This window comes from Haliaeetus leucocephalus, unplaced genomic scaffold (genome assembly GCF_000737465.1).
Source record: "Haliaeetus leucocephalus isolate CR32 unplaced genomic scaffold, Haliaeetus_leucocephalus-4.0 Scaffold656, whole genome shotgun sequence".
Lineage (NCBI taxonomy): Eukaryota > Metazoa > Chordata > Aves > Accipitriformes > Accipitridae > Haliaeetus > Haliaeetus leucocephalus.
The window spans coordinates 12008362-12021774 of record NW_010973092.1 but is presented as its reverse complement, the minus strand read 5'-3'; the positions used below and the strand labels follow the sequence as shown (position 1 = coordinate 12021774).

General features: G+C 49.3%; 1 protein-coding gene across 2 annotated transcripts in view; it reads left to right on the top strand.

Moving 5' to 3' along the window:
• The window catches only part of STK10 (serine/threonine kinase 10), a 49963-nt gene that overhangs the window by 438 nt on the left and 36112 nt on the right, over positions 1–13413 (top strand). The window contains exon 2 of one of the 2 annotated variants that reach the window (XM_010579075.1): positions 12489–12653. In XM_010579075.1, the coding sequence (XP_010577377.1) occupies positions 12489–12653 (165 nt within the window). Of the gene's footprint in view, positions 1–12488; positions 12654–13413 lie in introns of those variants that run through there. The other variant, XM_010579076.1, reaches the window with a different exon arrangement.

The window sequence follows — 13413 nt, the reverse complement described above, 5'->3', positions numbered from 1 at the left end:
GGCAGGGGAAAGGAGGGAGAGAAGCTGCTGCCTTTTTTTTTTTTTTTTTCCCCTTTTCCCCTTAAATCGCCGGTTTTCAGAGCGATGCCTTTGTAAGGCGACGAGGTGTTCCGTGCCAAGCCTGTCGGCTCAATGAATGGAGGGAGATTTCTTGGAAGTCAGCACTCTCGGGGCTGCCTCCAAGTTTTGCGAGCCTGCGGGGTGACATTATTTGTATTCCTGTGGTCCTCGCCGGCAGGAAACTTAGAGCGAGAAGAGGAGCCCGGCTCCTTGAGAGTGGGGACGTGTCCAGTGCTATGAATGTTTAACCTTTCTGTTAAAGGATGGGGGTTTTAAAGGCCAAATGCTGCCTGTACTTTGCACCCCAAAGCGACAGTGTTCTTGCTCTTACCGGCAGTGAAATACTCTGGTCTTCTGTGCAACAGCTGAGAGGGGAGGCCTTTGGTTGGGGCTGGCTGGAGGAGCAGGTTGGGGATCCAGGCTCCTTGGGAGACCTGTGTTACCCCCAGTTGGAACTGGTGTTGTGAATTAGCTTGCTGTCGGGCAGCTGGCTATTGATGGTCTCGTTAGGTCATTTAAGAAGGTATTGCCTTTTCAGAATGGAGTGATAAGTAGTAACTAAAGAGAAGGCCAGGATGGGAGCTGGTTGGTTGCGGGTCAGGACGGAGGTGTTTTACTACAGTGTCCTGGGATGATTTTTATTTATTTGTTTTCTCTACCATGTTATTCGATAGATACTCTCTGAAAAATGGGGCACTAAGTATCCACTGAGTGGAAGTCTTTGGTGAAGGATCTTATCTTCTAATAAAATGCAATTCCTAAAAATCATATTTAAATCCCTAATCTATTTATCCTTCTGAAAGTAGCACCGGTAGTAATGAGTAGTTCTGTTACCGGTTTACTTCGTGGTGTGCATTAGAATCCCACTTGTATATAGCAATGTTCACTCTTGCTTATATTAGCTCAGGTTTCTCATGCAATGACAAGAATGAGGTAAACACTGTAAAATAAGTTAATAGGCTTCTGAGACAAATGAAAACTCAGAAGAATAACTGATTTACAGCCTTTCTGGTTTTGTATAACATGTCCAAAGTAGATAACTTTCAGAATAAGGCTACTTTATAAGCAGCTGGTCTGGTTTTTAAGTCCATTGTCATATCTGAATGCCTCTGCTTAACTCCAGCCTCACTCCAATAATAATTTTATCAGAGTAACTTTATGTACTGTAGGCTAAAGATGTCAGCCTGTCAGGTAATAACATCTACTCATCTCCAACTACTTCCATCTCCTTTGATCCCTATTTTTACCCAAATGAGAATGTGGATTATGGTAAATGACACAGTGAAGACCACGTGTTTATAACCAGAAGTTCACTCCATCTGTAACTAGTACATTCAGGCAACTGTCTGCTTTTGTGATGTTTTAACACGGTTGATCATGGGGTGGGGGTTAATGTTGTGACAGAAATCAAAGGCATATTTTATTCTTCTTAGTGAAGTTTTAATTCTCCATCATCTTTGATCTCTTCTCCAGCTGTTCTCCATCCTGGTTGGCAAATGGACCTGGCTGGTTTTTGAAGAGTTCTCGTGCAAGACTGTGTGTGTTTGTTTGAGAATCCCAAATTATTTGGGTGCTAGGTACTATAAAGCCTTATTTTGGATAATAGCCAGTAGCGTTATTGCAGAGACTTAGTATCCTGCCATGCTAAGATTTAACTTGCATATTGCCTTCCTTGGTCTTTCTAAACCTGGAGTGCTACCCTAGGTGGCAATGCATATAGCACGGAGATGTGAAAGAAGAGGCTTGCCCTCTTGTTCTGCTCAGCTGCCAGAAAAGCCCCAAACAAACTAACCCGCGTGTGCGCAAGGAGAGCGTAGGTGGCTGAGATGCAATGAACAATTTTAATCATTCTCTTGAAGTCACTTTAAAGTCAATTTGCTCTTTACGCAAAAGTGATTGTTTAGAGCAAGTCCAAGTGTTTGTATGGCCGTGAGAGTTTCAGGATGTTTGAATGAAGTTCCTGCCTGTCTTCCGCCCCTTTTCCACACACGGAAGCACAGGGAGGTGATATAATCCGCTGGTGCCTGCATCCTGCCCTACGTACCATATGTTGTACTCGCTCCGAAGAGCCTGTCACAGTGCAAAAGGACGGGATTTGTACCCTGAAGAGTCTGACCTGGGAGAAATTTAGGTGTGGATAGAATAAAAAATGTGCTCATTTCAGTAGGGTTTTTTTTTATGAGACTAGGTTTGTGCAGGAGGAAAGTGGGCTCGGCTGGGTAATGGTTTTACTGGGGAGCATTACTGCCCTGCAGAAGACTGTCAGGGAGCTGTGTCTTGGACTCCCCACGCACTCAGCTGAGCAAACTTGAACTGGTTTGACACAGCGTTTACAAAAGTAGGACAGGCTTAATTTAAATATATATTAATTAAAAATAATCAAATCTATAGTGGAATCTGAAATGTATATAGCAGACCTTAAGAAACCTGCAGCCAGTGGAAACTACTGGGATTTCCCTATTTTTATACAAAGACTTTTTTCAGCAAAAGGGAACCTGATTGTATGAGGAAACAGTGAAACTCATTGCAGAGGGTAATGAAGCTGAAAAGTAGGAAGGGGGTGGGGAGAAACTGTTTCTTTCTAGCTCTCATTCTATTAAATGTTTTTGGTAAGTCCAGCGGGTATGATAAGGAAGCAGTAACAGCCCATAGATAGCAACTGCATGCCAAATACGCTTTGTTACCCACCTCATCCAGAGCTCATTAAATCGATGATCTTAAATCAGTCGTTAGGCCAGCAGTTAGGAGCTGTGATCGGTGTGTGCTAGCCTGGGAAGTCTGCAGCCCCTTTAGGGTTGTGGGCCTATAAAAATACAAGTTCCTAACTCGGACCCTTTTCAAACAGCCTTAAAAAAAGCAGAGTTATTTTTCATCAAAAACACCTAAGATACAATTCATAAAGTATATGGCTGTGGGCTTTATTGGTTCAAAGTCAACATCTGCTTGCACATGCAGGGCGGGAGAAGCGGTAGCGGCACCCCCGTGAGCTGCTTTGCAGAAGCAAAGCTGTGCCGATGTGGGGGCCATGCCGGCGCTCCGAGCGAAGCCAGCAGCGCGGGCTGCCGTGGGCTGAACGCTTGGAGCTGCCGCATCGCGTCTCAGTCCTGCAAAACCCATTAGTTGGTGCAGTATTTACTGTTGCAGGTAGTTGCATTAACGTCAGCGCGAACAGATACGCGAGGGCTCTTCTGGGCATTGAGAAATCACAAGCTAGCAGGGGGTGGACTGGATCTTAGAAAAGCGTGGGCTCTGCTGGAAGAAGCCCTGGGACTCGCTGCCTGTCTCATGGCGGGATTGTTTTGCTGCGCTCGTGCCTCTTGTGAAACGCTATCTCCCCTTCCCAGCGCGCGCTGATGGGGACACTGGCTCCCCGATAAGGCTTTCTTCTCGCAGGGTGGGGACAGGCTGTCCCCTGTGGGAACGTGGGTGGCTGCGCTGCCCACAGCCCCCAGCGCGGCCAAAAAGGGGTTTGTTCGCTTGAACTCGCCTTCAGATGGCTCTCCGCGCTGGCTCCTGGAGAGATAACGCTGAGCCCCGTGCCACAGCGAGTCCTAAGCGTGCCTTTTATGTTGTCGTTCTCCTTTCTTCTTAAGATACGCCTTAAAAAGCTGAATTTGGGTTATCTGATCTATGAGGGTGGTATTAGTGCTGTACACGCTATGGACTGTAAATGCTCTGGTTTGAAATTTGGGTAATAAAAGACTGATTGTTAAATGTTGTGCAGCTGCCTTATAAGCCTGGCTTTCACAGCGATGGGCCCGTTTGAAGGCACGAGACCGTCCCTGGCACTTGCAGACCTCTCTCTGCTCGCCAGCCAAACCTTCGCTGCTCTGGTTTTGCATGAGTTGGCCCAAGTGGCTCGGGCTCAGCTCTTGTTGGTTTGATTCATGAGGGATTTAACGTGTAATTCCTGGAAAGGGTGTTACGGAGAGATGCTAATCTGCTGGGTTAGTTTAAAAAATAAAAAAAAAGAGAGAGAGGAAGAAAAAAAAAGGGGGGGGGGGTTAAGTTGTTTGTAACTATGGCCACAAAAAGATAATTGAAAACCAGTGGTAAGATCTAATCATGGCCTTGTCCCTTAGAATAGCTGAAGGATTTTCTTAAAGTTTCAGCTGAGGACAGAAGAGGAACGGGATGACACCACTCCTTTACTTATGGAGCAGTGGCCCAGCAATATTAAACCTGGCTGAACTTTAAACTTGATGTTCACTTTAAACTCACTGAAACGTGTGATGCTCCAACTCTGCTGAAGTCCAAATGAAGCTTGTCCTGCACTTTGCCGAGCCACGGCTGTATCTGTGTGGCAGGGGAGAGGGATAGCTCTCCATGGCCTAAATATTTTGATAATGACTTCAGTGTCATGGCCCAGAGCTTGGCAGTGCTGCTGACAGTGGGAGCTGAGGGCAGCTGTGTGGAAGAGAAAGCTTAGATGAAGGCTTTGAGCCTTTCACCTTCAAGCACATGGCAATCGTTGCTCCTTAGAAAAATCCCTGCCCAGCATGTCTCATGATTTTTTGAAATTTATTTTCTTCAGTGTGCAGTTCCTTGGGAAAAAAGGTTCTTTTTCTCATCCTTGGCGTGCTGCTGTCTGTAAATCTGGGGTCCTCCTTGTGAGTCTCAGGTCAAACCCACCCCCACTGCCACACCACACAGTCGCGGGTCCCCGGGGGGCTCTGCCCGCCTGCGGCGGATGGCTGTGCTGCCCTCCACCCGCCAGCACGGCCAGCCTTGGTCAGCCTGAGTGAAGAGGAATGCAGCTCTGAAGAGCAAAGTCGCTTAAAAAATTCTATAAATAATGAAGTAACGGGTACATTTAACAAACTTGCCTCTTGAAGGCGGTAGGGAGCGGTGGCACGTGTGTGGGTGTGCCAGGGTTAGGCACGGCAAAACACAGGCATGGTGAACTGCTGCCTTGCTCGGCATAGCCCGTCTGCTCCAGTGGCTGGGCCTGAGCATCATCCAAGGTTGCTGGGGCTGCTTTGCTCCCATTGAAGAGGGGAGAAGGCAGTGGCATTCAGGAGCGGTGTCTGTACGTGCCCCCTCCGGGATGCGGGGTTGGAAGGGGCAGCGTGCCCCTTGTGAAGGGCAGAGCGATGGCACTAGTGCTGCTGGAGTTGGATTAACCGACTTCTGTCTCCTGGCTGTAGAAAAGCATCTCCCTTCCACCTCCCTGAATGTCTGTTCTTCAAAACAGAATGCTCTTCCCATCCAACACATGAAAACCTTCCTGACAGTTTCCCTTCTTGTGCAATTCCCTGACACCTACCTGTGCTTGCGTCCTTATGGCTTGTGTCCTGATTTAACGAACCAAAATGTTTGTGTGGTTTTTCAGTAGGCAGGAGAGATGGTGAAGGAAGTTGTGCCCCAGCAAAGCCCGCCAATGTTGGTGAACCTCAGTGCTTGCATCTGTTGGCATCGTTTTGTTGCTGCTTGTCCCCCATTCCTCTCTCGACAATCGCAGGCTGCTGCTGGGGTGTCCTCCCTGGGCAGGCTTGTGCTATAGAGATAGCAAATGACTGATCAGGTGGTTTTATTCTTCTACCAGGGCCTCATTTATCTGATGCTTTTCTAGCACAGTGTGAAAGGGCTGACAGACAGACAGATGTGCATACTACCCCTGCCTGTCTAAGCTCTGTTCCCCAGTTGTTGCAGAAAGTTGCTAGGAAACTCAGAAGTGGTTGCATGGCTTCCCCCCACTCTTAAATGTTTTTTTTTTTTTCAATGTTGTGGTATTGGCTGAATGAAGACCAGGGCAGGAATGCTTCACCTGGAGCACCCCGCTCTTCCAGGGGACCAGTGATTAGAGGGATGTTTTGTGCTTCCAAGTTCTAGGCTTACGTAGGCTGAAGATAGTGAATCCATGCAGATCATTCCTCTCTTCAAACCTTGCATGGCTATTTGGTCGCTTCTCGCTCGCACCGGGACCGTGAGGTCCACTCGGTTTCTGTAGGTGGGTTATAGTGGGGCGTACTGGCAAAGAAGCCTCTTGTTGTTCTTCTGGCCTCTGCTGCTGTGTTTGGGTGCAAGGTCTGAAGCCTTGCATGGAGCTTTTCTGCTCCTTGACTAACGTACTGCTGCTCGGGCTTGTTATCTCTCACTCCCTTCTGCTGGGCCGTTGCTGAGCTTTTAAGGCAAGAAAAGGTGTATGTACCATGCTTCGGTCACACCTTTTTTTGGCATGTCTGCGTAGAGAACAAGTCCTTGGCCATAGCTTGAGCTCTCCGCTTGTGTTACTTTCTCTTGCTTCTAGCTTGTAAAACCAGAGGAAGGCGCTTCTGCTTTTTTTTGTTGTTTTTTGGGTTTTTTTTAAACTAACGCTTTTCGACTTGTTTCGCAAGCCACTTCCACTTCCCCTTAGCCCTTGCAGAATTGTTGCCACAGCTGCCAGAGCAGCAGCACCATCCTGGTGCGGTCGGAGCCCTGCCTGACCCGATGCCTGCGGGACGAACCTCCGCGCACGCTGCTGGGTGCACCGGGGGCTGCTAGAGCAGCGCTGTGCCAGTCTCACTGCTGTGCCCGTGCCTGTCACCAGCCACTCTGCTGGGTGGCACCAAGGGCTAAATTCAGCATTTCCGAAAAAAACCAAAGCAGGCTCGATTTATGGTGACAAACTGAAATGGCTACAGGGGCCTTGTTGGGCATGGAACTCGTTTTGGCTCCCATTGATTATTTGACAATACTATGAGCACTGACTCAAGCCTGTCTGTTCTGTGTTTGTTTATTGATGCAGACAGTTCAGGAAAAGTTCATCAGAAGGCAATTAATCATTACGTAATCCCTGAGAAATATGTAAGTGAGCAGTTGCTTGCATACAAACACACACATCAGGAATATGGTGCGGGGCGGGGGGGCAGGGAGGAAGTCAGAACTGTCAACCCCCAAATACAGCATCCACCGAAAGCACCAGGCTTTTTACTCCTGGCTCACTAAGTCAGCAATATCTGAAGCATCAGCTCTCCTGGTGTGGAGAGAAGGCTTACAAGGATGGGAAGAGTAGCTCACACCAAAAATATGGTGGCACAAGATGGCAGACGAGCTTAAAAAGCATCGTCAGTTGGCTCGGGAAGATACTGTGGGCAAGCAAGCCTAGACAAAGCAATTGGGGTGCTCTTGGTGCTCTCTTCTTTCTACTAGCGAGTGAGAGTTCAAGCAGGGTTTTCCTCTGCCTCACCTAGAAACTGGCCATGCCTTCGGTGGCAGTCCTGCCTGAGGAAGGACCGAACAATCCAGCCTTCCGGTAATGTGTTCTTTAAAGGCTTAAAATAGTTCCTGCGTTTGTCACAATCTGGATTCCACAATAGCTCGGAGGGTGTGTCACAGGCAAAAGCCAAACAGCCCCTTCTGTCACCTGAACAGGCACCTCTTGCCCCTTAAACCCATAAACTGAACAGTAGTTTCTCTATGCCTCTGCATACTAGGAGTAATCCTACTCATCCCCTATTCCCCAATATTCCCAGTGTATTTGGCAGTAGTGTGTCCAGCACCCATCTTGCTCCAGAGGACTCTAGCGAGATCCTTTCCTTTGGCTCCCGCTTGGCTCCTGGTATGGCTTTCTGGAAGTGGTTTACTGGATAACTTTTATTTGATATGTTTTCTTTTGTGGAATGCATGTTCCATTCCTGTTTCTGCATAGACTTGTCAGCCGTGGTCTGTGCGGTGTGTTGATTTGCACAAAGGCTGGTAGTGGCCATAAGGGCTTTTCAGGTTTTAAATGCCAAGACTGTAAATGAATCTAACTACAGTTCAGCAGCACATCCTGGGCGCTATGCTGGCAGCTGTCTGCTTTACTTTTTTGGTACTAATTAGCACTCCAGGGACAAATTATCTATGGCATTAAAATGCCCAGGAGTGGAGGAGCCAAAAGATGGAACTGGATGTGTGCTTTTGACTGACCAGCCATATGCCATAGACTGGCATCAAACAGCTTCTGTTCCTGGGATATTACCATCTGGGTGGTTCTTTCACTTTTGTCCACAAATTTCACTGCAAAAAATAGGAAATACCATGAATTCCTCAAAGGCTGCACATTTAGGGGTGTTTTACCTGGAAACAGAAGCTCTCTCCCCATCTCTGCATTCTCTATGTGGACTTTTGCTGCGTTGGAGATCCTGTAATTAGGCTGGGGTTTGCAGAAGACTTTGGATTTGTAGTTCAAACTGTATTTTGGAGGATTTCATGTCAAATGATGTGGCTGTCTAACAAACCCCCTATTGGTGAGTCATCCTAGGGTGCTTTCTTGATAGTTCTTGGTTTTCTTTTTTCCTCCATATCATTGTCTCTTCCTTTCTTTGGGATTTAAAGACAAACAAAACACCTACCATGAGAAAAGTTTTCATTTCCCTTGCTGTAAGGTGAGGGCATGACCCCCAGTGAAGCTCAAGGTAGAGGCGAAGCTGCAGAGAGGTTGGTGGGAACCCTTTTCTTCCATCCCACAGCTCTTGGAGAGCGAGCAGCAGATGCTCTTCTCAGCCTGGTGCTGTGTGTCCCCTTGCCGTGAGGGGTATCGTCCAGGCGTGCAGGTTACAGACTTGGAGATGCCAGTTCCTTCTGCCTAATTGCTACCTTGGCTTTTTGAGGTCAGAGTAGGCTCTGTTTTGCTTTGTGCTAATGTCTCTGAGCAGATTCTGATCTATGGCACAAAGCAGGAATCAGGAAAGGGCTTTAAACCCTAAAGCATCATCTCATGCCTGGGATGTCTGAAACCAGCTCCCAGGGCTGGCAACGTATGCATTTGGCCTATTTAGGATCCAAACAAACCTTCCTGGAAGAATATCTCTGTTGTAATGCATTGTGTGCAGGAAAATACCAGCAGAGAAGCTGAAGGAAATTGCCAGACGTGAGTTACAGAGAGACCGCCTGGTGTAGTTGGCCAAAATCTGACGCTGCCTGTATGAATCTGGCTTGCTGCGAACAGCTTTCGGAGCTGGCTGGCTGCTGCAAGGGGCTGCGATGCAGCCGGCTGCCTGATGACAGGCAGCTGCCGTTCCCAAGGAGGCTGCCGGGAACGTGGCTGTGTGGCGTCAGGACTGGAGGACAAGCAGATGGAGAGAAAGGAAAGGTGGAGAAATGAGCAGAAGCTCCTTGGATTTCCAAAGCTCTTGCAATGACAAACGTGACTTGCTGAGCTTAGTTCAGGAGTGCCCACATCAGTTGATGTGGTCTCTCTCCATCTGGTATGGCTGAAACACTACAAACTGGGTTTGGGCTCCGTGGGGCCATGGACAACTCAGGAGGGGATCAGCCTGTATGAGTGTTGGTCCTCTCAAAGGCAGCCGTGCGGGGCAACCAGCCTCCTCTCCACACTGCAGTGGGCCATGCTGGAGGAGATCAGTTTTCCAAAATCTCCTACTGACCTCATGGTCTCGGGTGCCCTTTCTGCTTCAGATGCTTCTGCCGTCCCATGGGGCTGTGGGGCGTTTTGGTCCCTTCTGGGAAGTGCCGTGAGTGCACTCGCTTGTAGCGGTGACGTTATGGCAGGGCCACGGAAAGTACGGGGTTCGTGCCCACACCATCCCCTCGGCATCCCTACCCGCGAGAGCTTGCTGTTGCAAAAGCTCACGTTCTTGCATCGTGAGTTCATGATGTCCTGAACTGACTTCTCCTTGGAGATGGTGGTCTCGCTTCCGCTGGTGTGACCGAGCAGTGTGACCTCCCAGGGACCCCTGGCCTGGGGGGATGTGGGACAGCAGTGCTCCTCTCCCTTTGGGGTGGAAGCCCACCTCATGCAGCTCATGGGATCCCCTCCCTCCCTCCCCGAGCTGCGTCCCCCACTAGAATGGATGAGGAGATGGAGATAGCTGGGGAAATACGCTCGTCAGGACAGTCCAAAGTGGTGGAGAAAGGCAGCAGCTAATTCTGTTCCAGACATCTTTAAAGACTGAACGTTAGACATGGGCTCCTACCTAGAAGGGAAGCAATTGCTGGGGGTTGCTGGGCTGCTCACCTGCTAGCTGTAGGAGTAATGATGAATGAGTTCAGGCTGCCACAGTGAACACGTGGGCTGCAGTCGCTCCCCCACCCACAGCTCGCAGCCCTGTTTGCAAAACCGTGGCCTCCAGCTCAGCATCCAGCACCCCTGCATGCCTTAGCAAGCCCAGGAGGGGATGAGAGGTGACAGCGTGGCTGCTGGGGTGGCTCCCCCGAGGCTTGGGGGTGAGGGCAGGTTGGTTCGGACCTCTCAGTGGGAGATGATGCTGTGGGGGACCAGGGCACGCTCTGCTCCTGGGTTTTTTCAGCATCCCAGAAGAGCTGAGCTGGCCGGGACCCTGCCGGTGGGAAGCGTGCAATGGCTGACCTCCAAGGGAAGCCCCACCTCCTCTCACAATATTTACTTCCCCTCCTTGGACCTCTCCCAACGCCATAAGTGCAGAGCAAACATAGTGGGGCACTTCTTGCTCCGTTTCGGAAGCGCTGTGCTTTTCCCGGGGCTCGCTCCACCCCGCATCTCCCCCTGCCCCCCTCTGCGTGCCCTTCTCTGGGCATCCGGTGGCAATTCGGTAAGAAACAAACCAACCTGAGCAAAGGAAAACCCCTAATTTCTTCTGAAACCAGCGTGAGCTGCTGTCTTGCGTTTGGGCAGTGAGCCCAGATAGAAATGGATTTGTCCCCCGTGGTAAAGACACAGCTGTCCATGCCAACTCATGCGAATGCAGCAAGTCTTCAAAACCCAGCAGAGACTCAGGGGTCCCTTATTTTCCTCCCTTCATTGTATGCTTTTCCCCTTATTCCTTACCCCCCCTCCCCAGCCTGTTCCTTGGTACACAGTTATACTATCACCTAAGCTATATAAAACTGTTCAGCAGGGCTTGTGGTGTTTATACTGGGAACTAATCCTCCTGTAAGCTCCTGCATAGGTCTTCCAAACACAGATGTGTAAACTGCAAAGCAATAAGAAAGGTCACAACTGGAGTTTGCCCAGCTCCTCTGGGGATAATATCCACAGTGGGACTTTCTCCCCCGGGGTAGGGGCAGCCCGGAGTGGGTGTGATGGAAGGAAAATGGGTAATGGACTGGAATCACACTGTGGGGGCTCTCCTCCATCAGCGGGGAGCAGAGCGGGTGAGCTATAGGGATTTCTTCTGTCCCTTGATCTGCTGATTCGATGCGCTTCTGGGAATGGCGGGGAGCTCCCGAGTCAAGAGCTCCCGTCTCGCGTGTGACACGTCTCACAGCGAAGCCCGGTGTGCAGACTGTCGCGCAACTGCCCTTTTGGCATTTTGCTGCAGACTTGTAATTCTTGCAACAATTTGTGCAAATTTCCAATTGCAAAATGCAGACTTGTCCTGGCAGTTTTGGGCGAAGCTAACGGACGGTCCTGCGTGGATGATGCTGAAAGGGTCCTGCGTGGGAGCAGCTCTGAGGCTCGCCTGGCACTGCCTGCTTACAGATGTTTGCTTTTAGCCAAGCCTTTCCTCAGCTGCCTTTTTCCCCATGCAGGATGGGGGCACAAGAGGAGTGGGGTGAGAAGAACCATGTCTGCAAATGCTTCCAGTCCACCATTAATAGTCTTTTGCTGGTGTGTGGCACCTACAAGCAGAGCAGCCCCCGTGCAGCTATCGGTGACCCCCTCCTAGGCAGTGAGTGCTGCTTGGGGAAGGGTGTTTGGTGGGAAGGAGGTCAGCAAGCTGCTAACCCAAGGGTATGCTCCTGTGTTGTTGTGAGGAATGGGGAGGGAAAGTCAGCAAAAGTTTTCCAACCACTAGGGCAAGGAGGTTTTGATGTTTTTCTGGTTACTTGGTGAATAAGCTGGTTAAAGGGACTATATAAAATGGAGGGGACAGCCGGGAGAGCATGTGTAGTATTTTTCTTACTGTGATCTGAAGAGCTCACTGACATGCAACACCAGGAATACCAGCCAGTCCTGGGAAATCAAAATGCACCCTTCTTGGTTTACCTACCAATGAGGTGATCCCTACATTTCCATTGTGTGTTACAGAAGAGTGCCCTGGTGAGGGTCCTGATGAGGAAGGGGAGTGTAGGGATGTTCAGGGTGGAGATGGGTCACAGCTGTACTGTGAATTTGGTTGGATTGTCTGTGTACTCAGGACTTCTATTAAATGGAGTTATCGCCTATACAATTAGCAGAGAGCCTCCATACTCTGAGGTTTTCTTGCTTCCATCTTTTTCATGCTACAGACAATAGGACGCATCTCCTTTTCTAAAAGCCTCTTTCTCCCCACGATGGGAAGCGGTGTGGGTGGTAGAGACTGGAGGGAGGAAGGAGGATGCTTTGGCCCTTACACAGCATTCATCCTCTCTGTGACGCTACGGGCAGGTTTAGGAAGAAGAAATGCATCTGCAAGTTTCCATGCTTGTGTTGTAGCTGGTACCAGTGAAGCTGAGGGTGAATTGGAGGAGCAGGAATTGTGCAAGTACTGTGTGCTCCTGGCTCTCCTCGCCTTTGTACTCATGCTGGTTTTGTCTTGCAGGCTAAGAATAAGGAAACCGGTGCTTTAGCAGCTGCCAAAGTCATTGAAACAAAGAGCGAAGATGAACTGGAAGATTACATGGTGGAGATTGAAATACTGGCGACCTGCAATCACCGGCACATTGTCAAGCTGCTGGGAGCGTTTTATTGGGATGGCAAGCTCTGGGTAAGAGGCTGTTGCTGTGTGTGACCTGTGTAGCTGCGTGTGTCTCTCTCTGCAGAGAGGAAATGGCTAAGTTACGGTGAAGCAAAACCTCTGGGGCAGCTTGAAAAATCAGTGTGAGTTAAAAATGACTCACAAGCTGTGCTCTACTCACTGCATGAACAGTGCATGGATTTTCCCCGCTTTCTTCGATGAGCAAACTATCTTCTAACTAAAGCTGCTTATAAATAGCCCAGAGAAGATCAAGAGAACTTCACTGTAAAGTGAAAACTGGAGTTGTTGGGTTTTTTTCACCATTTGGAGTTTGTAAATGTAGAAAATGCAGCACCGGATAAGGGCATCTCTTCCCCACTTAGTCCCTCTTTTGAAAGATCAGATGGAAGGCTAAGCCTGGCTTTTTGATTTGTGCCTTATTTCTGGCTCAGCATCTGTAACACAGAGGCAACTGATAGCAAGAGCTCCATTTCCCATGGCTGTGGAGGCACAGGGACATAAAATGCAATCCAGCGGGTTAGTGCAACAGCTAGTTGTGCTGCGGCTGGAACAGCAGGTTCCTGCATCTCTTTCCCCTAGTCCAGCAGGCTGCTTTTTTTTTTTGTTCGGTTTTTTTCCCCCTGCCTGCTGTTTTCTTTGAGTCCCTGGAAGCAGAGGAAGGTCAGCATGAAAGGCACCTTCCTGGGTGCTGCCACGGCAAAAGTGCAAGGAGCTGGAGAGGGTGAGGGCACGCACCCTTGTGTACTTGCCCTGTGCTAGACTCCAATAA